The sequence below is a fragment of the Photinus pyralis genome, unplaced genomic scaffold (assembly GCF_008802855.1).
Source record: "Photinus pyralis isolate 1611_PpyrPB1 unplaced genomic scaffold, Ppyr1.3 Ppyr1.4_LG10, whole genome shotgun sequence".
NCBI classification, from domain to species: domain Eukaryota; kingdom Metazoa; phylum Arthropoda; class Insecta; order Coleoptera; family Lampyridae; genus Photinus; species Photinus pyralis.
The window spans coordinates 7939445-7966902 of record NW_022170250.1 but is presented as its reverse complement, the minus strand read 5'-3'; the positions used below and the strand labels follow the sequence as shown (position 1 = coordinate 7966902).

Below are 27458 nucleotides of genomic sequence, written 5' to 3'. Positions count from 1 at the left end.
GTTGAAATCAATCTATCAAAGGACCGTTATAAATTTGGTTTTTTTGATAATAATGTTACTTCGTGTGACCGTTAATAATTAATTTTATATAAGTAAATAAATCAAGTTTGTAATTAAAGTACTCGGCCCCTCGTGCTTCAAGCGGTATTTCCTCGCCACTAGGTGTCATTTTCCAACTTTTATTGTACCCATTCACTTCCGAACAACAATTGTGACGCATTGTGTAGCATAAATAAGTTCATTTCCTAATCTTAAACGAAATAATATGACGTTTTCTATAGTGAAACATGCCACTTTCTACACGTCAAAATTAGAAAAAAGATCTAAAAGTTCGATGTGGTAATCTCGTACGAAAATACGTGGACCATACGAATTCGAGCGGTTCCCCACCCCAAAGAAATCATGTGACACGCCACTGCAAATTGCAAATCGTTTCCGTCGGCGTCAGCAGGCCGTCAGCTGTCAAACTCAAAGATTAAACCGAACGATTTTTGTGATGTGTTATTTGTGATTTTTTTACTAATTTTACGCAAACGTAAGTATTCTAATATCAGCTCACTTCCCTCCCAGATAATCTACGCTAATTTCGCATTTATCTTAAAACTCAATGACGTCGCTTTTGGTATTGCAAACTTTTTAGGTTATTTTCTCATTTTTGTTGTTGGAACTACAAACAATGCCTTTTGTATCGCAACGCTTTTAATTATAGAACTTTATTTATACCCTTTTTGTTTCGTCGAGATTCGTTTGCGTATTTACATGTGAATGGCAACCGGATGATGACATTTGGCGCCGGAGACTATCTGGAGAGTTCCTCTGCAGATCGATTTACTAACAGCATGCAATTGTGTTCAGGTTATGGCGGGAAAGCGAATTAGATCTCGAAATTCGCACAATTCGATACCGGTGACTAATTTGACAAATCGGGCCGTACCGCAAACGACCGTTACTAGTACGGGGGGACACAAAGTTCCCGACGATCTTCTTTCGCTAACGAAAGAGCAGTTAAAGGCCGAGTGTAGGAGGAGGGGTCAAAAGACGACTGGCACAAAAGTCGAATTGGTATGCCTTAAGCTTTGTTACGTACTACACACGCACGATGAGCCTCTTTATGTGTTTCGCTTTTTGTGTGTCTCGCTAGCTTGTATTTTGTTGTGGCATGTGTCTGCGTATTTTTGGCAGCAATCAGCTGAGTTTGTTTACATTGACATACAGTGTTTGTTCTAAAATTAATCTTCTAGTCAAAGGTCCCACATATTTTTAGTCTTGTGTGCATAGGGAATCAATATCAAATATTGAGTGATCTGATATCGGCTATTCAATATTGATGAGAGAAAGTAGCAGCAGTCCAACGGTCTGAATGATTTGTTTTTAACACTCTTCCGAAGCGAAATCAGCTGCACTAGTTTCTGTAGCTGATTTCACTTCGGGGTCATTTTTTTTTTCTTTTGAAATGCAGCTCTAACGCTAACACTTTAACTAAACAATACTAACCGCTGATGTTACATTTACTTTAGGAATAGACCAACTTCATCGTACTGCAGAATGTTAATTGAGGTATGTTGTAAGTGCCGGGAATGGTCATTTGCTTTAATTTTGATTTTGATCCTCCGCTGAATTTACATCTATAATACTGTATGGCAGTATCACATTTTTTTTAACTGTCAGTAATCTGTAAATTTTTGACATATCCCATCTAAAATTTTGGAAAAATGTCTTTTAAAGTACAAAATGTTGATTACAGTAACAGGCGTTCAATAATATTGTCCTGGTCTAATCGCCTGTTACAAAAGCAATTAAAATCAATTTTTTCAAAAATTTGCAAGGGCTTGTGCTCCTGTTCACACATGCGTGTTTTTTGGCGACTGTGTTGACAATTTTTGAACGCTCGTAATAGAAATCTTCAACTTAGACTTCCAAAGAATTTGTTGGGGTCCCTTGCCAATTTCAATCTTCTTTTAATTGAAATTTTATAAAATCTCTTAACCGTGGAACAAAAAATTTATCAATGGTTCATTCCTTTCTCTGCCCTCCCCCTTTACCAAGTTTATAATTCTATCAAATTTTGACCTTTTCAGTAAAAAAATTGATTCATCTTCATTGAGTTTGATTAAAATCCTTCTGTGATAGATACCCAGGATATTTGTATCCCCCTCCCCCCCCTCCCGTGTCACATATCAATTTGAATCAAAATTTGATTCACCTTTTATAATTCTTTGTGTAGTTAAATGTAATTGAAATCCCCCCTCTGAATCAACCAACAATTTTTTCCAAGCCCTCCTCCGCGAAAATTGTAAAAATGGATTCACTTTCAATTGGCTTAGTTATTGATCTCAATTTTGGATCTATTGAGGATTTTTTAAAGCCCCTCTCTCTCCAGCTGCCGAATTTATAAATATCAATGTTTGATTTGTCGATAAAAACAATGATCTAACTTCAATGAGAATTTTTAAGCCTCCTCGTCCCCATCCACCGCCCCCTCATGTTTCCAACATTTTCAAATTTTGATTTTTTTTTAGTAAAATAGTTGATCCACTTTCAATAAGTTTAGTCATTAAAATTAACACTGATCACGCAGGACATTTTGACACCCCCCCCCCCCCCCCCTCCATTTCGGTGTCCAATTTATAAAAATAAAAAATTAACATCAATTTTTTGATTTTTTTAGTTAACAAATTTGATTTGATGTTTTTTGAAGTTACTCTCCCTTCCTCTTTTTCAGTTATCAAATTATTAACATTTGATCAATAATTAAAATCCCCCCTCTGAATCAACCAACAATTTTTTCCAAGCCTTCCTCCGCGAAAATTGTAAAAATGGATTCACTTTCAATTGGCTTAGTTATTAATCTCAATTTTGGATCTATTGAGGATTTTTTAAAGCCTCTCTCTCTCCAGCTGCCGAATTTATAAATATCAATGTTTGATTTGTCGATAAAAACAATGATCTAACTTCAATGATAATTTTTAAGCCACCCTCTTACCCACCCACCTCCCGCCTCCTCATGTTTCCAACTTTGATTTTTTTTGTAATATACTTGATCCACTTTCAATAAATTTAGTCATTAAAATTACCACTGACAACTGAGGATATATTATATTTTGCCCCCCCCCCCCCTTTTTCAGTTGTCCAATTTATAAAAATGTCCATGTTTGATTTTCCCTTTCAGTTATCAATAAAATCCTCACTCTGAATCAACCGACGATTTTTTCTAAGCCCTCCGCCCCGCCAAAATGACAAAAATGGATCTACTATCAATTGGATTAGTTATTAATCTCAATGTTGGATCTATTGGTGATTTTTTAAAGCCCCTCTCCCTCCAGCTGCCGAATTTGTAAATATCAATGTTTGATTTGTTGATAAAAACAATGATCTAACTTCAATGAGAATTTTTAAGCCCCCTCGTCCCCACCCACCTCCCGCCCCCTCATGTTTCCAACACAAATTTTTATTATTTTTTTTTGTAAAATAGTTGATCCGCTTTCAATAAGTTTAGTCATTAAAATTAACACTGATCACTGAGGATATTTTGACCCCCCCCCCCCCCCCAATTCAGTTGTTCAATTTATAACAGTATCCATTTTTTATTAGTAACAAATTTGATATGATGTTTTTGAAGCTACTCTCCCTTCCCCTTTCAGTTATCAAATTATTAACATTTTATCGACTTTTAATAGTTACAATCCCCACTCTAAATCTACCGACGATTTTTTCGAAGTCCTCCTCTGCGAAAATTGTAAAAATGGATCCACTTTCAATTGGTTTAGTTATTAATCTCAATTTTGGATCTATTGAGGATTTTTTAAGCCCCTCTCCCTCCAGCTGCCGAATTTATTAATATCAATGTTTGATTTCTCGATAAAAATAATGATCTAACTTCAATGATAATTTTTAACCTCCCCTCTTACCCACCCACCTCCCGCCCCCTCATGTTTCCAACTTTGATTTTTTTTGTAAAATACTTGATCCACTTTCAATAAATTTAGTCATAAAATTACCACTGATAACTGAGGATATTTTATATTTTGAACCCCCCCCCCCTCCTTTTTCAGTTGTCCAATTTATAAAAATGTCCATGTTTGATTTTTAGTAACAAATTTGATTTGATGTGTTTGCAGTTTCCCTTTCAGTTATCAATAAAATCCCCACCCTGAATCAACCGACGATTTTTTCCAAGCCCTCCTCCGCCCCGCCAAAATGACAAAAATGGATCTACTTTCAATTGGATTAGTTATTAATCTCGTCCCCACCCACCCCCCGCCCCTCATGTTTCCAACACAAATTTTGATTTTTTTTTTGTAAAATAGTTGATCCACTTTCAATTAGTTTGGTCATTAAAATTACCACTGATAACTGAGGATATTTTGAATTCCCCCCCCCCCCTCCCTTTCAGTTGTCCAACTGATAAAAATATCCATTTTTGATTTTTTAGTAACAAATTTGATTTATTTATTGTTTGAATCCCCACTCCCTCCACTACTATCAGTACTATCCAATTTTGAATTTGTTACTTGACCCATCTTCAACGAGTTCAGTTAAAATTCCCATTCTGATTTTAACGAGGATTTTTAAGGCCCCCTCCCCCATGTTGCCGAATTTGTAATTCAATGTAAATCGCCATTCACGATCTATTGATAATTTCCCGCTCTCTCCTTAAGTTGTCAAACGTGTAAATCTATCAATTTTTGATCATTTTAGTAGAAAGTTTGCTCTACCTTCAATTTCCACTGGATTTAGTGAGGATTTTTAAGACCCCCCCCCCTTCCCCGCCCCAATGGCAATTCAAATTATCAAACTTGGATCTTTTTAGTATCCACTTTTCATGAGTTTAGTTATTAAAAGACCCACTCTGGATCTACTGAGAAATATTTAATGTACTCTCCCCCCCCCCCCCTTTCAGTTGACAAATTTATAAATATCAAATTGGTGAAAAGTTCATCTACGTTTAATGAGTAGGTATTAGTTATCTTCACTGGCTTTAGTGGAAAATTTTTAAGCCCCCCCCCCCCCTCTTGCAGTTAACAAATTACAAATTTATCAAACATATTTTTAATAAATAATTTCATCCAGCTCAGTTATTAAAAATCTCTTATACATTCGCTCTTAATTATTTTTGAGTAAAAAAAATTGATCCACATTCAACAAATTCAGTTACAATTACTCTGGAGCTACCTATTGCCCCCCCCCCCCCCCCAAATTGCCAATAAATCAATCTGTCAAATTTTAATCTTTGAGTACAACATGTGATAAGCGAGTTTACTTAATCCCTACTGCATACAAATCCCTCAATAATTACTCCCCCCCTCCCTCCTTGTCAATTTTATAACTATCAATTTCTGGTCTTTTTAGTAAAACGTTTGATCGTTTCAATGAGTTTAGTTATTAAAATCTCCATTAGAGTTAGTGGGGATTTCAGCCCCCCCCCCCCCCGGCTCCTATTGCCAAATTGACAAATTATCAAATTTGGACTTTTTTAACACAAACTGAACACTTTTTGCCCCCTCCTTTTCTGGTTGCCAAATTTAAAATTTGATGAATTTTGTGAAACTCAAATTTCGAAATTTTTTTTGAATGAAATTTTATAAAATTTACCTGTGAATTTGGTTTAAATGCCTTTCTCTGACCTCCAGGGAGGATTTTTTGAAGCTCCCAGTTCTCAAATCGCGGTTTTATAAATTTTGATCTTTTTAGTAAAAAAAATTCATCCACATTAAATGAAATCGACCCCCTCCCCCCAATTGATAAATTGATAAATTTTGCTTTTCACTATGAAATTTGATCCATCTTCAATCAGTTTAGTTATCCCCACCGTGACCCCCCCTCCCGCTGTAAAAAAATGTGGCATTTAGATTGGTCAAACAGCTTGGTTTAGGTAAAATCCCAACTCTCGATCAAATTAGGTTTTTTTGAATCCTTCCAGTTGCGAAATTTAGAAATCTCTTTTACTCCTAACACTTTCATAGTAGCCTCGGTTAGTACCCCCCCCCCCCCCCCATCCCATCCCAGAAAGATTCCCAGTAAAGTGTGGCTCGATAATTTTTTGTTACGTCTACAACTTATGGTAGTATGTAGAAAAAGATAATCTTCATAATAGGTTACCCCCCCCCCCCCAAGTTGTTAAATTTATAATTTAATGAAAGTTTGATTTTTTCAGAAAAAATGTGACCCATCTTCAATAAATTTGATTTAAAAAACCCACTTTGGATCTACTGAGTATGTTTAATCCCCCCCCCCCTTTCCAGTTGACAAATTTATAAATATCAACTTTTGATGTTTTTGGTGGAATTTTCATGTACTTTTAATGAGTTCAGGTATCTTCACCGGTTTAAGGGAGCATTTTAAGCCCCTTCCCCCCCTTCAACAAATTTTGATCTTTTTAGTAAAAACGTAGTATCCACTTGTATCGAGGTCGCCCTGCCCACTCTGTATCTACTGGGTATGATTGAACCCCCCCCCCCCCCCCCCCCGCCCCTCACCAAATTTATGAATATTAGCATTAGCCCAAAACAAGAGAGTGACCATAAATCAATATCAAATTTGGTTCTTTTTAGCGCAAAATTTAAATGCGACTATCAGATTTGTTATTAAAATCGCCACTGAATTTATTGAGGAGTTTTGGAGCTCCTTAGTTTTTTGGTCCATCAACATATTTACCAGAAATTCGAAACTTTCACTTACAAAGAATTTTTGTAACTATCCTGGTCACAGATTTCAAACATTTTGTAATTTTTGAAATTGGAATATCATCCCGTAAACCATTATTTGTAGATTTGGAGAATCAGAAAAATTGTTCACCTCTAATTGAACTTACGACACGCCATTACTTAACACTTTGTGTAACTAGGTACAGTTAAGATCAGGTGCAATATGAGCGCTCGTTGTAATTTACTACGTGATTACGTCATACTTAGTTTGCCAATCCGTCCCTAGTTAGTACTGTATCACTAAGTACGACGTCAATTTATTCATAGAATAGAAATTTCTAATCTTATCTTTTACCGCCAGAAAATGTTATCGTTCCGTTTTGTTTCAAGCTCGAGTAGCCAGTATTGTTGCATGCAACGTGTAAAGTCGATTTTTTAGTTTATAGAAGTTGCATTAACCCGCCGTCTCTTTTTCCAGTTACAAAGATTGGGGCACAAAATGATAGTGAACAGTAGGAAGAACGCGGCGAGCGCCGCCAACGGCAACGCCACCCCGCAACCGGCAACTGCGAAGAGCGTGCACTCGAACACGCGACTGAAGAAGCAGCGCGAACGCGAGGAGCGCGAAAAGATCGTCATATGGAAGCAGCCAGTTAGGACCTTAGAGTATTTTGCCAAAGAAATTTTTGTCTTATTATACACTTTTGGAAAAAAGTAAGCCCGCACGCGCTTTAAGCACTCGCACTAACCTCCGTTTGCAGAACTTTAGAATATAAGAAAAGCGTATTAGCGTTAGCGATCTCAATTGTAGCATTAACGACAGTTACTAAAATGAACGGTCCGCATCAGACCGTCGTTCAGGAAGTTTACAAACAGTTAGTGTGGTGCCTCTACTGGACCGGTTTGGGGATACTCTCGTCGGTCGGGCTCGGTACCGGCCTGCACACGTTCATTTTGTATTTAGGACCGCACATCGCGAAGGTCACACTGGCAGCGTACGAGTGCAACTCGCTCAACTTTCCGGAACCACCTTACCCAGACGAGTAGGTATTAGGTCAGTGAACACCCTGTATATCTTTCGCCAAATTTCAACTGCAGTGTGATACAGTATACAGAGGGTTCGCACCAATGCCAATCATCTACCAGTATATGTCAAACCATTTCAACTGATGCGCAATATACAGTGTGCTCTTGTACAATTTCCATTTAGAAATGGCACCTCGAACTTGACCAGCCTGTATATCTCAATGTATTTTTATTCCAAACTTCAATTCGTGAATTTTCCGCGAAATTGAGGCACTGTTGATGTATGATACAGTTGAGTATACAGGGTGTTCTTGTACAAGTTCTATAGACATTGCGACATGTTGGAATCACGAATACATTTTAATCCAAATTTCATTTCACCAGAAGGTATTTTATGATGATGTAGTATACAGGGTGTTTTGTACAATGTTCGTTTGAAAGTAAGATCCTCTTATAATGCTATTATTTAGCAGTACGCTCCCCTCCCCTTACTATATTTATTTCAGCATTCCATTTCAACTGAAGATGTATACAGGGTGTTATTCACACTGTATCTATTGTTTCACCAATTTGAGTCATATACAGTTATTATACAGGGTGTTCTGAAATTTCAATTCCAAAATGACTCTTTTAGAATCATCTGCCCGGAAACGGCGAGTTCGTATGCGGTCACGATTCTAGCGATAATGTCGAAAGTGCGAATCGAGGCGATGTGCTGGGGAGCGGGCACGGCGCTCGGGGAACTGCCGCCGTACTTTATGGCGAAAGCGGCGCGACTGTCAGGGTAAGGTTATCGAGTTTGACGGCAAAACGGGCGTCTCTAAATTCGCGCCGAGTTTAGGTTCGATCCGGACGACGACGACGAACTGCGGGAGTTCGAGGAGTTGCAGCGCAAGGAGAACAGCAAGGAACAGCTCACGCTGATCGAGCGCGGCAAGCTGACGGTCGAGCACATCGTCCAAAGGGTCGGCTTCCTTGGGATTCTCGCCTGCGCAAGTGTAAGTTCGGTTTTTAGGCAAAACCGTTTCAATATTTAGTTTGAAAAATTGACCTCGCGAAAAGTTATCCCCCTGTATTTTTTTATATTCAAAATATCAGGTATGGAATACCCCCCAGTCTCGCCCATGACGGAAATTATCCTAAAGTGTTCCTTAGCTAGGAAGTTTGTGGTTTTTTTGGGTCATGATCATTCAATCTTCCTCTGCTATACCCCCCAGACCCCGGTGCTACGTTTTGTGCAATACTTTTTTAGAAAAAATGGATCTGCTATAATTTTTCCAAAAACTATTATGAAAGCCTTGAGGGCTAAACGTTTTCTGGGGGATACCCTAACACCGGGGGGTCTGGGGGGTATGGAATACCCCCCAGCATACATTATGATGGAAATTATCATGTGTTTCTTTGCTAGGAAGTTTGGGTTTTTTTTGGGTCACGATCATTCAATCTTCCTCTGCTGGGGGGTATTCCATACTCCCCAGACACCCCCGTGCTACGTTTTGTGCAATACTTTTTTAGAGAAAATGGATCTGCTATAATTTTTCCAAAAACTATTATGAAAGCGCTTATCGTTTTATGGGGGTCAGCGTAGCTCTGGGGGGTATGGAATACCCCCCAGTATACATTATGATGGAAATTATCAAGTGTTCCTTTACCGAGAGATAGGAGTTAAAAATAAATAACCAATTTTAAATCTGCCCCGTCAAAAATGAATAATTACTACATTTATGACCCGTAGATACCGAACCCGCTCTTCGACTTGGCCGGCATCACCTGCGGCCACTTCCTGGTGCCGTTCTGGACGTTCTTTGGCGCGACCCTCATCGGCAAAGCGGTCATAAAGATGCTTATACAGACACTATTTGTGATAATCGCCTTTAACGAGACGCTAATCATAACCGCGCTCGAGTGGCTCAGCGTTGTGCCGGTGATCGGCTCGAAACTCCAGGAGCCGTTCAAGGCGTTTTTGGACAATCAAAAGTCGAAGCTGCACGGTCAGGCGGGCACGCACGACTCGGGCAGCCTGCTGAGCTCGATCTTTGAAAAGTTTGTGATAGCGATGATATTGTACTTTGTCGTTTCGATAGTGAATTCGTTAGCTCAAAGTTACCACAAGCGGATTCACCAAAAAAAGAGTTCCAAGTCGGCCGATTAGTGACCGTTTTAAATTAATTTCTAGGAGAATTTTGTTATTTATATTTAATATTTTATATTTTTATCTGGAATTTAGTGGAGACCACGAGAGCCATTCCCTTATTTCGTTTTAAGTGACTAGGGTTTGTTTTAATTTATATTTAAGTCGATGTTAAGCAAACCCCAAAGTGTTTTGTGATAATTCCGATAATTTTCGACGTTCCGTTAATGATTTGATCACTTATCACACTGTAGATAGCAATTACGTCGCAAGTATTTTATGTAGAGCTATTTATGTGTAGTTTACTTATCGTCTATTATTATTCCAATTAAACTATATCCATTAAACACATTCTACTGTTGTATGTATTTGTTTATCCAAAATCCTATTTTCTATTTATTGTAATAGCACTGTAACTTTGTGGCGGTATCTTTCGCGTAATTGTTTTTTGGAATTTTGCAACTTTCCGTTTGTATTATGTGTAGGGTCTGTTTGTATTTTGGAGATAAGTACAATGAAATAAAGCTATTATTTATTAAACGTGCTTCCTTTTCTTGAAATAGAAATGTAAGGTTAGTTTGCCGCTGTCGCTGAGGAGAACCAGGCCTTTAGTCTACCAGAACGAGATTGGAAGTGTCCAAGAAATGTTTCAATTCTTGTTGATTGTTGAGTTCCAACTGGTGGTTGGAATTTGCCAGACCAACCATAATGGGGAAGGGAATTAAATAAAAAACGGAACTTTTGCGCATAAGAAATGACCAGAAATAAATATATTACGCACACAAGACCATAGCAGGGAAACCTTCTACGGGACAAAAACCCCGCCATAGACCACACAAATACATGAAATAAATCACCTTCAGTAACGAAATGCAAGAGAAAGTACACATAAATAAAACATCTCAAATTGCATGATACATATCAGACAATCGAATCAAATACAATTAAACAAATTCATAAAAACAACACACACGAGACGTCATAAATGCAGTGGAAAACATGATAAATCAATGTAGTACAAAAACACATCAAAATACATGTACAATCAATTGAGATAACAACTCGTAAAATAATAAATTACATGCACATAGGAAACATGTAAATGGTGTAGCTCTACTCCAGCCTTCAGTTAACATAAATTAATTTAACACGAAAAGTACATGTGAGAATGCCATTGGCTAATAGCAAGTATTCATGTGAAAATCGATTATCGCTCAAGCTGAACATATTTTAAATAGAGGAAATGTTAATGAGAGGGCTTCTAAATATCTCGCATTGCCAAGAACTGCAATCCGCACGAGACGAGTAGGCAACAGATACAGCGAAAGACCGAACTGTATTACGTACCTACTCCACGGAGACAGAATGAACCACTCACACACACAAACATCGAAACATCAAATAAGAGAGCCCCCCTTCGTATAGCTAACGCACAAGAACTGCAGTGCGCCACGAATCAGAAAGTAACAGATACAGCGAACAATCAAATTCAAACTGTATTAGGTACTTCCCTCACGGAATAGTAACGAATCAATCGAACATAGTAACATCGCACTGAATCAGGGGCACCTCTAAAAAGCATTAGGTATGCGGGTCACTCTGTAATTGGGCGCAAGCCTGTCGAGGGCCCAGAACAAGATAGGGATAATGTTCCCCACACTGAATCTCAAATCGGGATACCCGCCCACCAGAAGTTAAACACAAAAAATGCTCTCTGGCATTCTCAGGAACTTCGCCATGGTCTACCTATGACATAGTGGTGTATTCGAATTCATATTCAGATTTATCAAGATTTCTCAACAATTCTTCAAAGTTTCTCAAGATCTCTCAGGATTTCCCAAGATTTCTCATGGTTTCTCAAGATTGCACAAGATTTTAATAATAATAATAATCTTTATTCTGTCGACTTGTCGGAGCCATAAACAGTAAGTTAACATAGGGATTGATCGATCTTCAGAAAACGTTTTTCCCAGTTAATTGCCTATGTTCGGTTTTCAAATATTCATCCGATATGTGTAGATTTCTCAATATTTCTCATGATCTCCCAAGATTTCTCAAGATTTTTTTACATTTCTCAAGATTGCTCAAAATTTCCCAAGATATCTCAAGGTTTCTCGAGATTGCTCAAAATTTTTTATTTCTCAAGATTTCTCAAGATATCACAAGATTTCTCAGGATTTCACAAGTTTTCTCGAGATCTCTCAATTCCCATGATATCTCAAGATTGTTCAAGATTTCTTAATATTGCTCAAGATTTCTTAAGGTTTCTCTAGATTTTTCAAAATTTCTCAAGATTGCTCAAGATTACTCAACACACCGCTTACGATTTCTCAAGATTTTTCAAGATTTCTCAACATTGCTCAAGATTTCTCAACATTGCTCAAGATTTCTCAAGATCTCTCAAGATTTTTCAATATTTCTCAAGGTTGTTCGGCGCGGTTCGGTTTTATAATATTCATCCGGTATAAGTGCATATTTCTCATGATCTCCCAAGATTGCTCAAGATTTCTCAACACTGCTTACGATTTCTCAAGGTTTCTCAAGATTTTTCAAGATTTCTCAACATTGCTCAAGATTTCTCAATATTGTTCAAGATTGCTCAATATTGCTTACGATTTCTCAAGATATCTCAAGATTCCTCAGGATTTCACAAGTTTTCTCGAGATCTCTCAGGATTTCCCAAGATTTCTCAAGAATTCTCAAGATTGCTCAAGATTTCTCAATATTGCTCAAGATTTCTCAAGATATCTCAAGATTTCACAATATTGCTCAAGATTTCTCAAAATATCTCAAGATTTCTCAAGATATCTCAATATTGGTGAAGATTTCTCAACATCTCTCGGGAACGGGACCGTACACCACCACACTCACCGGGTTCCGCCATATTTTGGTATTCGCGAGAAGCCACCGAGGTCACCAACATATTAGAACACAAAGTTTTCGCGAGGTTTGGATTCCTGAAGTCAATCGTCTCCAAAAACGGCACGTACCTAGTTAACCTCCGTCACCTGGGACCGGGCGTTACGAAAATGAGGTTGTATACAGTGGTCGTCTTCAACGTTCAACCGGGACCGGCTCCCGAGGAATAACGACGTGCTCACTTAAAGCTCCGCGGGAGGCTCTTCAGAAGATGGGGGAACTGTGACGGACGAGCACACCTGCAATTGGTCAACACATCTCGTCCAATCCAAAGTCATAGCGAGAAATTGTACTTTACCTTAATCGTACAGTGTCTAAAACTACCCCTTGATTCGTCCAACCTTGGGATACTGGATCACCCTTAATTAGGTCTGATGAAATGGAACCGACAACGAAATTCCAAGTAATGCTCGATATTACTTAACCCAAGTCTGCTTGAGGGGATTATAAATAACTCACTCAGAACATTATTTTTATTATTAATCAATTAATTAATCACTGACATGCTTGTGATCTTGTTCCGTTTTGCTTCATTCAGCAATCAATTTCAACGGTTCCATACACTCCACAAACGGAGGACAGTTACATTTGCAGACTGTATTCGGGGCGACCGTAAAATTGCGTCCAACTTTCAACGTGGTGGCGCCCTTGTTAAATGTACAGCATCCGTCTGAAAATTCGTGAGCATTCGAAACCTACCAATTGCTGTAAAGGGGTACTTACACGGATCTGCCGAACAATCGTCCGATGTCACATTGGGAACTGAAATGCGTTAGTAAGCGTGTGGAATATTCACATTATTGACTTACAGTCCGAGTAGATCCACTTTGTCGGACACGGTTTGCCCTTCGCGAACACGGGAAGAAAATCGAAGTAGAAGTAATCCATTGCGTTCAGAATTAAGGTGTAACAGGGTAGTGGAGGTTCTAAAAAGGATTAATTTGATACGTTAATACGTCAATATGTACTTGTGTTTGGTTTTACTTTGGTCGGTGGGAACACAGTCTGACGTGCGGTAGAAGACTGGCCTGTGAAAGGAAATTGTTTATACTTAGTGTGCCGAGGCGTCACCTCACCCAAAGGCATCTTGGTCACCAACGTAGCACTGGAACGGACACAACTGGAAGTCCCCATTGTGGTATGTGAGTGGAAGTTTGGCACCACTGCTGTAATACTTTCCATCCCCTTGGAAGTAGCATTGGTCCATCTTGTAATATTCCTTAATCGGCGCAACATGGCAACTGTACCTTTGGGCGTTAGGGTCTAGCTTCGCGCAACCGAAGGTCTTGTAAAATGGATCCAACGTGGCGCACAAATCGGTTGTCTGGTCAGAATTGGCGGAGATTTGAATCAAATGGCGAGTGAGTTCCTTACCGATGACCAATGAAACGAAAGTGGCCACAACAAGCACGTTACGCATCTCGAAGATGTTTAGAAATTATACCATGAAGTCTGATATCTGAAAAACATTTCTGTTTGATCAACACAAACATATTTCCACGCATCCTTATCTACTTAAATAAATAGTGAACGTACCCACTCAACAATAGCCCCTAACCAATTAGATACGTATACTGTATTCATTTTAAGAAGGTAGCGGTAGAAATCATAGGGAAACTTTGACCTTCAGTGTGATTGGTTAAAACACGTGAAAGGTTCCACCCTGTATATACAACTTACGACAATACATACATTTTGGAGAGTTGGCAACCATGCAATTTCTGGGTGGGGGAAAGCTGCCTGCGCCACCTAGACAGCACGAACGGGGATTACCGGTGGTTACGCGTCGCTCCATAAATGTTTGTTGTTATTTTGTGTTATTTAATGCAGGTAGTAATTTTTGCATTTCTTTATATCGTATTTGTGTTTTGTATGCCGCATTTTATATTTGTTGTGTTTGAATCTCTGTTTTTGAAATTTACTTGGTTTAACCGCAATGCAGAATCATATGTGTGATACCGTTATGCTATTGTTTGTAATTGTTTACATTTTTGGTGTAATTTTTGCTTAATTTATGTTTATTGATGTTGATTACTTCGTCTTGTCCCTGAAGTTACATTCATATAAGTGGTTCATTTTATTTTATTATGTGGAAATTACCGATTCGTTTGAGGTTTGTACTGACTTGTTGTTTGTTACTAACAATTTTCTCCGTGAATGAAGCAGTCACGGGGGTGGTAAAAACTGTAGTCAAATTTGTGTTACGACACCTAATTCCGTGATTGTCTTTGACATCCAACTGTAGGTTCGAAACCAGGGGCGGACTACCCATCTTGCAGGATCGAGATTACGCTAATCAAAGCTCTTCAGTTTAGAATCTATGTGGGATAAATGAGTGGCGATTCAATAATTTCCACATATCTTGTTTTTAGTCAAATTTGTCTACAAGGCCATGTAATTTTCCATCTTGCTTTTAACAAAAGGACTTTATTGCACCAAAGAAGAGTCACATCCTGTACTCTTAACCCTTTCTCAGAATTTAGGTACCTGCTACTACCTGACCCATTGTTCCAAAAAAACTTGCTTTTAGCCTTGAGCGTAACCAACCTGTGTATATGCATTTACTATCTTTGTTAACTACTGCTTAAATTTTTACAAAATATTTTGTTTATTAACTTTTGGACTGTATCAATCAAACTGCGAGGTTTTTCTTACGTCGTACTCTTTTTACCCTTAGCAGTTATTTTTGCGAGAGTACGACATCTTTTGGCTTTGCTTGCTTTGTTTATATTAATGTACATCAAGTAAATTTCCAGGTTTTCACAATCATAATAATTACGATCATTATTAAACAAACTTTTGACAATTTCAGTGTTTTATTTAACGTTCCTTCCCTACTGTGCTTCAGGTCAAAGCATTGTCCACAACTAACGTAATGGGGCCCTGCCTTAGATGTTTTATCGCGTGCCACTTTTCAAATTTAAGCGGGATCTTGTTTAATTTTGGAGGGAATAGTCATTCGAGTGGCCATTTTTAAACGTTGCCGGGTTGATTTTATTTCCGTGTTCTTGTAGTGTGAAGTTAGCGTAGAACCTGGGGGTTAAGTACACTACACACGAGTCAGTATTACACTGAAACATAAAACGAGTAGCGAATTTTGCAAGCTGGTAGTTTCTGTTCTCAACTAAACTGTTGAAATGTCATTAGCTATTAATTTCAAAGATTTTTTTCTGTTTGCAGTGCTGGATATTTCTACTTTACAATAATTTGGGGCCGTTTTATATTTTTCCTGTGTGTGTTTGTCTTCAAACACAGCGCCATCTACTACCTTCTTATAATGAATGGAGTATAGATCGTCTGACGCCATCTTGGCGAACGGATTCGGTTTGATCTACCCTGCCTACTGTAACTGCCAGGGTTTCGGAAACTTTGGCAATTCGAAATTTGCTGGCAGCGGCGAACTCAGGAAACCAAGAAACAAAATAGCCTAGAAGCGAAGAAGGAGAGGAGGCGAGAAATGGAGAAGTTGAGAGAGTGACAAAATACGAACGCCGGAAGAAGTTCAGAGGATGAGAAGCTGCGAATTTGAGATGCCGAGAGGTGAGGAGACCGGGAAGCTCAAAAGGTAATAAGAATCTGCAAAAACGAGCTGAAAAGTGGTGAATCCAGGAAATTGAGAAGTTTGGAAAGTGGTAAGTGGAGAAGCGACGAACGCGATAAAATCAAGGAGTTCCGTTATTAAAATCCTTCCAAATTGAATCGACCAATTTACAGTGATAGTATTATCTCCAGCAGTCTGATTAACCTGGCCTAGGAAGTGTCGGAGTTATCGGTACGTTTGCAGCTAAAGGCCACACGAAATTAGAGAATAAATGTCTTCAAAGTAATCCTCAAAGACTAAATAAAGGGCGAACTTACCTCCTTTATAGTCTGTATACTTACTGCAGCTCGTGACTAGTACAGCGTAATAGCTATCGTCTTAAATAAATTTGACGTTTCTTCTGTCAGAAAATTATCAGTTGCTCCGCAACACTTTCCGGCCTTGTGATGTAATAGGTCATTTTCCGGACTCAAATAAATGATGTAATGTACTGTATAGCGGACAGTATGAAATAAATGAATGTTTCAGGACGATTTTGGTTAAAAACATTTTAAATATCTACGCTATATAATGCAAAAAGAATCAAGCCCTTAGAGAAGTTCTCCGAATTATTGCATTTTCCCTTTGTAGATTTCTTCCTCCAACATTTTTCAGATACTCATGATTAAGTTATTACATCGCCGGTAGGTCCGTCTCGTCTAGGCATTCTTTCTGCCCTTTGAGAGTGCACTCCTCCGGGACTCCGTTCTGACCACCTACTTGTCTCGAAAAGGAGTCGCGCAAGAAAGTTATCGTTTGTACAGGGCGAGGTCAACGATTGCGCGGAGTAACATAATGCCTTGAAGATAAGTTTTTTCGATAGAGTGCTTTTGTATTATGATATGGCTGAATATTCTTCACATTTTAAAAATATTTGGAATTATACAGGGTGCGCCCACAAAGTAGGGTGCCCAAATGGTACATTTTTTTAAATAGAACCCCCTGTGTTTGAATGCATTTTTTTATTCTATGTGTAATTGTACGTCTTTTTTATTATATGGTTATTATCCGAAAAGCTAATAGTTTTAAAGATAAATTCGATTTTTGAGAAAAATTGAGCTTTAGCAAGCGTCAGTATATTGTCAAAATTATTACTTAAATTTTGATTCCAGGTTTTATATCATATCATGGGTTAAGTAAAAGTCAAACAAATACATCTACTATGAAACATTAAAAAAATAGCTTACAGGGTGTTTTTTTCTAGATCCAGAGTTGCAAAATTTCACTTTTTTTTAATGGATCGCCCTGTATATTTTTCTGTCATCTTTTGGCTCTTCTAAAAACCATCAATTTTTGATAAGGTCCTATACGTATCTCTGATATTTTTCAAAATATCTTGGTTATCCTGGTTTTTATATTCTAATCTTAAGGAAGTTATATGTAATTTACATAGTAGCGAGGTGGCCATACAAAAAAAGGCAATTTTTATCTGCCTCGTTCAAAGCTAAAATCATATTTATTAATTCATTTTTCTAATAATCCATTTAAGTCTACAAAAACTGGAGAATAAGTTTGATAGTAAAAACATAAACAAATGTGTCTTGGTTTTTCTACTTTTTATATTTTAATCTGAAATAAGTTCACATAATAACGAGGTGAATATGAAAAAAAAATGAAACTAATATCACTGACTGGATGACATTAGTACTTAAATTAAATTTGCTTTGTAGTCAAATGTTTTTAGTTATTCTCCAGTTTTTGCACTTAAAAAAATAAATTAATCGATATGATTTTCGTTTTGGATGAGATAGATAAAAATTGCCTTTTTATTGCACGGCCACCTCACTATTATGTCAATTACATCTTATTTAAGATTAGAATATAAAAACCAGGAAAACCAAGATATTTCGAAAACTATCAGAGATAGGTATAGGACATTATTATAAAAAGTTGAAGGTTTTTGGCAGTGGCGGATTTAGGATTTGTTCTAGGGAGGGGCGCATACAATTTTTAAAGTGAATATATTTAAAAAAAACATTTATTATACGTATAAAAATAGAACACTTTTGGGTATAATACATTGGGCAAATAACTAATTCTTCATAAACTAAGAAAAGAACAAACCAGAAAATGTCTAAATCACAAAGTGGAGCTTTCTTTTTGTCGGCGCAAATCGATTTTTTTCCACTCCACTCCAATAGGTATTCTTACACGATTGGGGCATTGTGCGCAGGTACACCATCTTGTTGAAACCAACAGTTTCTAACTTTTGTTTTCTTTTGTGTATGCCGGACATCGTTTTATTCGTAAAAAATGCTACTCAACATAGTATCTAGTTTTAACGTAAGTCTCCATAACTCAGTCGTTGTGTTTAAGTATATAATAGAGAAAACGGCTGACTAGTATTTCTTATGTAGTAGTATCTATTTCTTTTACGGGCCTGGGCCATATAAAGTGATAAAGTTAATAATGATTTCTCCTAAATGAAACGCCTCAACGTCTCTTGTAAAACTCAATAAGTGACAATGAGAAAATGTTTTTTTTGTATGTGCTCAAATAACATCAGAAAAAAATAAAAACGAAATCAACAAATTTCTTGTCTCTAATTTGACTATCTTTATATCTTCTATGGTTTCCGAAATTCCCATGATGACCACCTGCGTAACTACCACTGTCTAGGAGGGGGCGCACGTCCACTGCGCCCCCCTTTTAAATCCGCACCTGGTTTTTGGAGGAGCTAAATGATGACAGAAAAATATACAGGGTGCTCCATTTAAAAAAAGTGAAATTTTTTAATATGAAGTTTTGCAACTTTGGACCTACCAAAAAACACCCTGTAAGCTATTTTTTAATGTTACATAATAGATGTATTTATTTGACTTTTACTTAACTCAAGATAAGATATAAAACCTGGAATCAAAATTTAAGTAATAATTTTGACAATATATACTGACGCTTGCAAATGCCCAATTTTTCTTACAAATCGAATTATCTCTAAAACTAATAGCTTTTCGGATATTAACCATATAATAAAAAACGTACAATTACACGTAGAATTCAAAAATGCATTCAAATATTATTAATATATTAATATATTATTTAAAAAAATGTACCATTTGGGCGCCCTACTTTGTGGGCTCACCCTGTATAATTCCAAATATTTTTAAAATGTGGAGAATATTCAACCATATCATAATACAAAAGCACTCTATCGAAAAATCGTATTTTCAGGCATTCAGTTACTCCGCGCAATCGTTGACTCAGCCTGTACAAACTAATTCATTTCGGCGAGACCGAGACCTTTCATTAGAATACAATGAAGGGTAGAACGTGTGTTCACTCTTCACTCCCCCTCCCCTATTTTCACTAATTATTAAACTTGCCACCACTAAAGGCATGCGTATACCAGATCTGAGACCAATAATTAGTTGTCGCATGTAAAAGTTACGCGCAGCACAGACAGCAAAATTTGATGACACTTTCAAGAAATTAGCTACGTATTCCAAAAAAAATCCAAGGTTCTAGGACCATTCCCCTAAAAGCAGTTCACAGACGGACGGACGGACAAAACGCAAGCAGTAGCACATTTTTTAATTATTAAAAGTCAGTTGTTTTTATCTTAACTGACAAAGTCATTGAGTAGCAAAAAAACGAGATTTGCTGTCGCTGCGGGAGGCTCTTGTAACGGACGAGCACACCTACAATTAGTCAACACGGCTCATCCAATCCAACGTCATTGCGAACAATTGTACAGGGTGGCCAACTAAGATTGCGAGGTACTGTATCTGAGAATCTATCCATCGTAGAGGCTTGCGGTAAAAAAATTTATTACTAAAATGGCCACGAGAAAAACCTGGAAAATATTTTTAAGTTTGACCGCTAGGGGGCATAACTGCAATCTAGAATCTAAAAAAAGTGATGTTTCTGTGAATTCCGCTATATTAACCTAACAAAAAAATGCCCGGTCTGTGAAGTCGACGATAATCTGAACAATTTTTGTTTGACAATTTTTCCTGTATCTCTAAAAATGAAGTGGTGGGGGGTATTCAAAAGTTTCCGAAAAGAACACCCTGTATCTCCGAAACGGCTGAGCCGATTTAAACAAACTCGGGTTAGTTCAAAAGAGCTATTCTTCAGCTACAAATATTATACTATTTGAAGTTTTGTTAGTTGCACATATCACCGCTTGAGGGCTTTTTTCGACATTCCGACAGAAATGGTTAATTTTCTCAAAAAAATTAAATGCATTGTTTTGATTTTTTTTTCATAAAAAAGTAGCTAAATGATGCCTAAACAAACTCGCGAAAACACACACACACACACACTCTCACACATATATATATATATATATATATATATATATATATATATATAAAATTTTGAGGGTATAAAATTTTCTTTGGTTTAAATTTTAGGTTAGGAACAAGATATCGAGATGCGGTTTTCGCGAGCTTGTTTAGGCCTTATTTAGCTACTTTTTCTCGTGGCCGTTTTAGTAATGAATTTTTTTACCGCAAGCCTCTACGATGGACAGGTTCCCAGGTACAGTACCTAGCATTCTTATTTGGCCACCCTGTACTTTATCTTAATCATACAGCGTCTAAAACTACCCCTTGAGGCCTTGACTCGTCCAACCTTGGGATACTGGATCACCCTTAATTAGGTCTGATGAAATGGAACCGAAAACGAAATTCCAAGTAATGCTCGATATTACGTAACCCAAGTGTCAGCGTGAATTTTACGAAAACGTGGCAAAACTCATTTTATATCTGACAGCTACTTAGGTAATAAGGGATTATAAATAACTCACTCAGAACATTATTTTTATTATTAATCTTAATTTAATCACTGACATGCTTGTGATCTTGTTCCGCTTTGCTTCACTCAGCAATCAATTTCAACTGTTCCATACACTCCACAAACGGAGGACAGTTACATTTGCAGAGTGTATTCGGGGCGACCGTAAAATTGCGTCCAACTTTCAACGTGGTGGCGCCCTTGTTAAATGTACAGCACCCGTCTGAAAATTCGTGAGCATTCGAAGCCTACCAAATTGCTATAATATAAAGGTGCACTTACACGGATCCGCCGAACAATCGTCCGAGGTCACACTGGGAACTGAAATGCGTTGGTAAATATGCGGAATGTACTCATGATTGACTTACAGTTCGAGTAGATCCACTTTGTCGGACACGGTTGGCCCTTCGCGAACACGGGAAGAAAATCGGAGTAGAAGTAATCCATTTCGTTCAGAGTTGAAGAATAACAGGGTAGCGGAGCCTCTGAAAAGAATCATTTTGGTACCTACGTTAAGCGAATATTTTGCGTATTACGTTTGTCAGTGGCAACACAGGTATCTTTCACGCGTAAGAAGACTGGCCTGTGAAAGGAATTTGTTTACACTTAGTGCGCTGCTGCTGACACGTAAGCTCACCCAAAGGAGCTTTGGTCACCAACGTAGCACCGGAACGAACACAATTGGGAGTCCCCATTGTGATATTTGACTGGAAGTGTGGCACCATTGCTGTAATACTTTCCATCCCCTTGGAAGTAGCATTTGTCCATCTTGTAATATTTCTTAATCGGCGAAACATAGCAACTGTACCTTTGGGCGTTCAGGCACGGCTTGACGCAACCGAAGGTCTTGTAAAATGGAGCCAACGTGGCGCACATGTCGGTTGTCTGGCCTAGGCCTACAATTGGCGGAGATATTGAATCAGCTGGCGAGTGAGTTCCTTACCGATGGCCAAAGAAACGAAAGTGACCGCAACAAGCACGTTAAGCATCTCGAAGGTTTTTGGAGAGAACACAATTTCTTGGGATAGTGTTTTTGCATTTATACCGAAAAATCTGAAATCTGAAAAACATTTTTGTTTGATCAACACACACATACTCTAACGCAATAAGAGACAACTTTTACGTTTGTTTTACGAAATCCTTAAATCTCGGCGATGGTGAAATTGTACCTACAAAAAAGCAAACTTTTACAACTTTGCGCTAGGTTTCGGAGATAGGCGGCCCCTATGGCGCCTAACCAATCAGACGCGAAGATCCGATCGGTGTAGGAACGGATTCGATTTGAACTGCTCTAAATTCCAAAGATTCTGAAACTAGCATTTAGATATTTGTTAGTGCCAGAATTCGGGAGCTTGATACTTTGGCGTATGCCTGGCGTAGCCGCCTCTCCCAGAATTTAGTCAACTGTCGTGGGGATGTGTCCCTGGTAGGTAGTAACAGTGGTGCATCTCCACCACTTTTGTTGCCATTACGCTGGGCCGCGACATATGCCAAACAATGTTGTGGATTTTGTGGATTGGGGGGTTGTCTGGGTGTTCTCCTTCCCTTGTCTCTCTTTCTGTCTCCTCCTCCTCCTCCTCCTCTGGGCTGCTTGTGCTTATATCTGATTCTTTCCCCACCTCCAGTACCTACTCGTGTGCTTTCTTTCTTCATTTGGTGTTTGTCTCTGCTCCTCTCTTCCCATCTTTCTATGGGAATCCCCGAGGTCGCCGCCGTTTGGTCTATAGTTGCGAAGTCGAGCGAATCTGAGATGCCGAGAGGTCAAGACAATCTGAGAAGCCGAGAAACTTGGAGAAGATCCGAATACGAGAACGTGCGAAGTTCTTCGAAATTTGCCGAATATCTTTGGCTATAACTGAATTTGCTTGATTTTGGTTAAATTTCAAACCTTAAAAATTTGAGAACTTCAACTCCTTACATTTGGGAACTATCAGATTTCCCGACATTTTTAAAATTTCCGGATTTCGAGATTTCAAGATTTCTCAAGACTTCAAGTTTCAAGATTTCACAGGATTTCCCAAAATTTTTCGTTTTCTCAAGATTTCCCAAGATTTTTCAAGGTTTATTAAGATTTATCAAGTTTTATCAAAATTTATCAAGATCTCTCAAGATTTCTCAACATTTCTCAAGACTTCTCAGGTCTTCTTAGGGCTTCTCAAGACTTGTCAAGACTACAAGACTTGAAGACTTCTAGATTTCAAGAGTTCTCAAGACTTCTCAAGACTTCAAGTTTCAAGATTTCACAGGATTTCCCAAGATTTCTCGTTTTCTCAATATGTCTCAAGATTTCCCAAGATTGTTCAGGGTTTATATTTATATTTCTTAAGATTTCTCAAGACCTCTCAGGACTTCAAGACTACAAGACTTCGAGACTACAAGGCTTCAAGGCTAGAAGACTTTAAGATTTCTCAAGACTTCAAGTTTCAAGATTTCACAGGATTTCCCAAAATTTCTCGTTTTCTCAAGATTTCTCGAGATTTCAGAAAATTCAGAAGGAAAGAAACTGGGAAGGTGAGAAGCAAAGAAGAACTTCAACGTCTTACATTTAGGAACTTTCAGATTCAATACCAAATTTTAAAACTTCAAAAGATTTCGAGATTTCAAGGTTTCAATCAACATTTCGAGATTTCCAGATTTCTCAAGACTGTGAGACAACAAGACACCAAGATTTCAAGGTTTCTCAAGATTTCTCAGGATTTCTCAAGATTTCTCAAGATTGCTCAAGATTTCTTAGGATTTACCAAGATTGCTCAAGTTTTCCCAAAATTTATTAAAATTTATCAAGATATCTTAATATTTATGAAGACTTCTCAAAATCTCTCCTCTAGATTTCCCCAGATTGCTCGATTTCAAAAGATTTCTCATAATTTATCAAGATTTCTCAATATTTCTCAAGATTGTACAAGATTCCTCAAGAGTTCTCAGGATTTCCCAAGATTTCTCAAGATTTCTCAAGTTTTCTCAAGGTTTATTAAAATTTATCAAGATCTATCAAGATTCATAAAGATTTCTCAAGATTTTCAAGATCTCTCAATATTTCTTAAGATATTTCAAGATTTTTAAGATTTCTCAAGATTTTTAAGGTTGCTCAAGATTTCTCAAAGTTTTTCAAGATTTATCAAGATATCTTAAAATTTTTCATGATTTCTCAAGATCTCTCAAGTTTATTAAAATTTATCAGATTCATCAAGATTTTTCAAAATTTCTCAAGATTTTCATGATTTATCAAAGTTGCTCAATATTTCTCAAGATCTCTCAAGATTTCTCAATATTTCTCAGATATTTCAAGAGTTCTCAGGATTTCCCAAGATTGCTCAAGATCTCTCAAGATTTCTCCAGATTTCTCAAGATTGTCCAAGATTTCTCAAAATTTATCAAGATTTATCAAGATATCTTAAGATTTTTCAAGATTTCTCAAAGTTTTTCCAGATTTCTCAAGATTGCTTAAGATTTCTCAGGATTTCCCAAGATTCCTCCAGATTTCTCAAAGATTGAACAAGATTTCTCAGGATTTCTCCAGATTTCTCAAGATTCCTCAAGATTTCTCAAGATTTCTCAGGATTTCTTTTCTGAAGATTTCTTAAGATTTCCCAAGATTTTACTAGATTTATCAAGATCTTTTAAGATTTCTCGACTTCTCAAGACTTCCCAAGACTTCAAGATTCAAGACTTCTCAGAATTTCCCAAGATTTCTCAAGATTTCTTTTCTGAAAATTTCTTAAGATTTCCCAAGATTTTTCAGGGTTTATTAAGATTTATCAAGATTTCTCAAGACCTCTCGGGACTTCACATGTCTTCTCAGGATTTCTCAAGACTTTTCAAGACTTCAAGATTATAGACTTCATTACTTCAAGACTTCAAGACTTCAAGATTTCAAGATTTCATTACTTCAAGACTTCAAGACTACAAGACTTCAAGATTTCAGGATTTCTCAAGATTTCTTAAAATTTCTCAAGTTTTCTCAAGATTTTTCAAGATTTATTAAGATTTATCAAGATTTCTCAAGGTTTCTAAAACTTCTCAAGACCTCAAGATTTCTCAAGATTTCCCAAGATTTTTCAGGATTTATTAAAATTCATCAACATTTATCAAGTTTTATCAAAATTTATCAAGATTTTTCAAGATTTCACAAGATTTCTCAAGTTTTATTTAGCTTTATTAAGATTTATCAAAATCTCTCAAGATTTCTCAAGACCTCTCAGGACTTCTCAGGTCTTCTCAGGACTTCTCAGACTTCTCAAGACTTCTCAAAGCTTCTGAAGACTTCAAGACTACAAGATTTCAAGGTATCTCACGATTTCTCAAAATGTCTCCAGATTTCTCAAGATTGCTCAATATTTCTCAGGATTGCCCAAGATTTACAAGATTTCTGAAGTTCGCTCAAGATTCTTCAAAATTTCCCAAGATTTTTCAAGATTCTCAGGACTTCTCAAGGCTTCTCAAGACTTCTCAAAACTTCTCAAGACTGCAAGACTTCAAAACACCAAGACTTCAAGATTTCAAGGTTTCTTAAGATTTCTCAAAATTGCACAAGATTTCTCAGGATTTCCCAAGACTTCTCAAGATTTCCCAAGTTTTATTAAAATTTCTCAAGATTTCTCAAGATTTCTCAAGATTACCCAAGGTATCTCACGATTTCTCAAAATTTCTCAAGATTGCTCAATATTTCTCAGGATTTCCCAAGATTTCTCAAGATTGCTCAAGATTCCTCAGAATTTCTCCAGATTTCTCAAGATTTCTCAGGATTTCCCAAGATTTCTCAAGTTTTCTCAAGATTTAGCAAAATTTATCAAAATTTATCAAGATTCATCAAGATTTTTCAACATTTTTCAAGGTTGCTCAAGATTTCTCAGGATTTTGGAAGATTTGTCAAAATTTCTCAAGATTTCTCAAGGTTTTTCAAGTTTACTCAAGATTTCTCAGGATTTCACAAGATTTCTCAAAATTGCTTAATATTTCTCAAGCTTTCTCAAGATTTATCAAGATTTCTTAGGATTTCCAAAAATTTCTCAAGATTTTAATAATAATAATAATAATCTTTATTCTGTCGACTTGTTACATTATGGAGTGGTCTAACATCTAGTATGAAGCACACAATACAGCAAATTATTATCTAACATACCGGGTGAATATTACCTTAAAAATTTGAGAACTTCAACGTCTTACATTTAGAAACTTCCAGATATCGAGACCAAATTTCAAAACTTCAAGATTTCAAGATTTCGGGATTTCGAAATTTCAAAATTTCAATCAAAATTTCGAGATTTCCGGATTTCGAGATTTCAAGATTTTCGGATTTCGAGATTTCAGGATTTCGAGATTTCAAGACCTCGAGACTTCAAGGCTTATAGACTTCAAGTTTCAAGACCTCAAGATTCAAGACCTCAAGACTTCAAGATTTCAAGGTTTCTCAAAATTTCTCAAGATTGCTCAACATTTCTCAGGATTTCCCACGATTTCTCAAGATTTATTAAGATTTATCAAGATTTTTCAAAATATCTCAAGATTTTTCAAGGTTGCTCAAGATTTCCCAAGATTTGTCAAAATTTCTCAAGATTTCTCATTTTAATAATAATAATAATCTTTATTCTGTCGTCTTCAAGTCTTGAAGCCTGGAAGTCTTGAAGTTTTGAATCCTTGGATCCTTGAAGCCTTGAAATGTTGAAGTCTGAAAGTCCCGAAGTTTCGAAGTCTCGACACCTCGAAACCTCGGAAACTGGAACTCTTGAAATCTTGAAATTCTGAAATCAGCACTCGACGGGGCCTAAGAAATCTTTAATCTCGATAGAAGTCGACAAATGCTACATTTTTACAAAAATCGATGATGCTGGATAATATTCTTCAAAATTCGACGATAACTCTCCGAAATCATGAGACCCGACTAAAGTGTTTAACATCATTTATTTTATAGCATATGTGAAGTTGACATTTTAATAGGTTGGAACGAGTTGGCTAAGCCGTTCTTTAACCGCAAGGATAGATAAAGTGATCACTTTAACCGTTAGGGTAGATAAAGTGAAACAGATGACTGTGCATTCTAATGACATCTGCCATTCTTATTTCAAATGCACGATATAGGGTGACGTTCAGAACGTGTGACAATTCTGTTTCTATGGAAACGATCGCGACGCAGAGCCTAAGCTTGCTATTTTTGACGTCTAAATTAAAATAAAGTTTTGTTTTATACACGACGATACAGTGAAACATCTTTCACTCAACGGTTAAAGTACCTCTTTATCGTCTTGTATGATAAATAACTATTTCTTTGTGCGCTTTATATTATTTATCGCACCCAATCTTTTTATTGTCCCTTCTCAAAAGTACTAAAATATTTCTGTTTGATTAACAAAGATAATATTGCAAAATGGAGAAAGTCATTTGTTTATCGTAGATAAGTTATGTTTGCTCTTATGTTTAAATT

General features: G+C 37.1%; 3 protein-coding genes across 3 annotated transcripts; 1 reads left to right on the top strand and 2 right to left on the bottom strand.

Moving 5' to 3' along the window:
* Positions 1–306: 306 nt before the first annotated feature.
* On the top strand, positions 307–10341 carry LOC116161602 (vacuole membrane protein 1-like). The gene is made up of 7 exons (XM_031475002.1): positions 307–535; positions 856–1062; positions 7123–7358; positions 7406–7687; positions 8305–8454; positions 8512–8668; positions 9406–10341. The coding sequence occupies exons 2-7, from the start codon at positions 859–861 to the stop codon at positions 9820–9822; spliced, it is 1446 nt and encodes a 481-aa protein (XP_031330862.1). The 5' UTR covers positions 307–535; positions 856–858; the 3' UTR covers positions 9823–10341.
* A 2881-nt stretch (positions 10342–13222) lies between these two features.
* On the bottom strand, positions 13223–14179 carry LOC116160851. The gene is made up of 5 exons (XM_031473979.1): positions 13797–14179; positions 13705–13748; positions 13530–13646; positions 13444–13482; positions 13223–13390 (listed from the first exon to the last, which is right to left on the bottom strand). Exons 1-5 carry the CDS (start codon positions 14138–14140, stop codon positions 13251–13253), a joined length of 684 nt encoding a protein of 227 aa, XP_031329839.1. The 5' UTR covers positions 14141–14179; the 3' UTR covers positions 13223–13250.
* A 6910-nt stretch (positions 14180–21089) lies between these two features.
* LOC116162511 lies at positions 21090–22181 on the bottom strand. Its single transcript, XM_031476140.1, has 6 exons — positions 21981–22181; positions 21675–21933; positions 21574–21620; positions 21406–21522; positions 21320–21358; positions 21090–21260 (listed from the first exon to the last, which is right to left on the bottom strand). Exons 1-6 carry the CDS (start codon positions 22129–22131, stop codon positions 21121–21123), a joined length of 753 nt encoding a protein of 250 aa, XP_031332000.1. The 5' UTR covers positions 22132–22181; the 3' UTR covers positions 21090–21120.
* Between the last annotated feature and the right edge of the window lie 5277 nt (positions 22182–27458).

Bases quoted from the DNA above. Each gene is read 5' to 3' on its own strand.
- LOC116161602 (XM_031475002.1), top strand. From the start codon at position 859: ATGGCGGGAAAGCGAATTAGATCTCGAAATTCGCACAATTCGATACCG. The intron at 1,063-7,122 runs GTATGCCTTAAG...CTCTTTTTCCAG, and splicing joins CTGGCACAAAAGTCGAATTG to TTACAAAGATTGGGGCACAA. The intron at 8,669-9,405 runs GTAAGTTCGGTT...TATGACCCGTAG, and splicing joins GGATTCTCGCCTGCGCAAGT to ATACCGAACCCGCTCTTCGA.
- LOC116162511 (XM_031476140.1), bottom strand. From the start codon at position 22,131: ATGTGTGTGTTGATCAAACAAAAATGTTTTTCAGATTTCAGATTTTTC. The intron at 21,621-21,674 runs GTGAGCTTACGT...TTCCTTTCACAG, and splicing joins GGTGACCAAAGCTCCTTTGG to GCCAGTCTTCTTACGCGTGA. The intron at 21,261-21,319 runs GTAAGTGCACCT...ACGAATTTTCAG, and splicing joins CGATTGTTCGGCGGATCCGT to ACGGGTGCTGTACATTTAAC.
- LOC116160851 (XM_031473979.1), bottom strand. From the start codon at position 14,140: ATGCGTAACGTGCTTGTTGTGGCCACTTTCGTTTCATTGGTCATCGGT. The intron at 13,647-13,704 runs GTAAAACCAAAC...AATCCTTTTTAG, and splicing joins CTGTGTTCCCACCGACCAAA to AACCTCCACTACCCTGTTAC. The intron at 13,483-13,529 runs GTAAGTCAATAA...AACGCATTTCAG, and splicing joins AAAGTGGATCTACTCGGACT to TTCCCAATGTGACATCGGAC.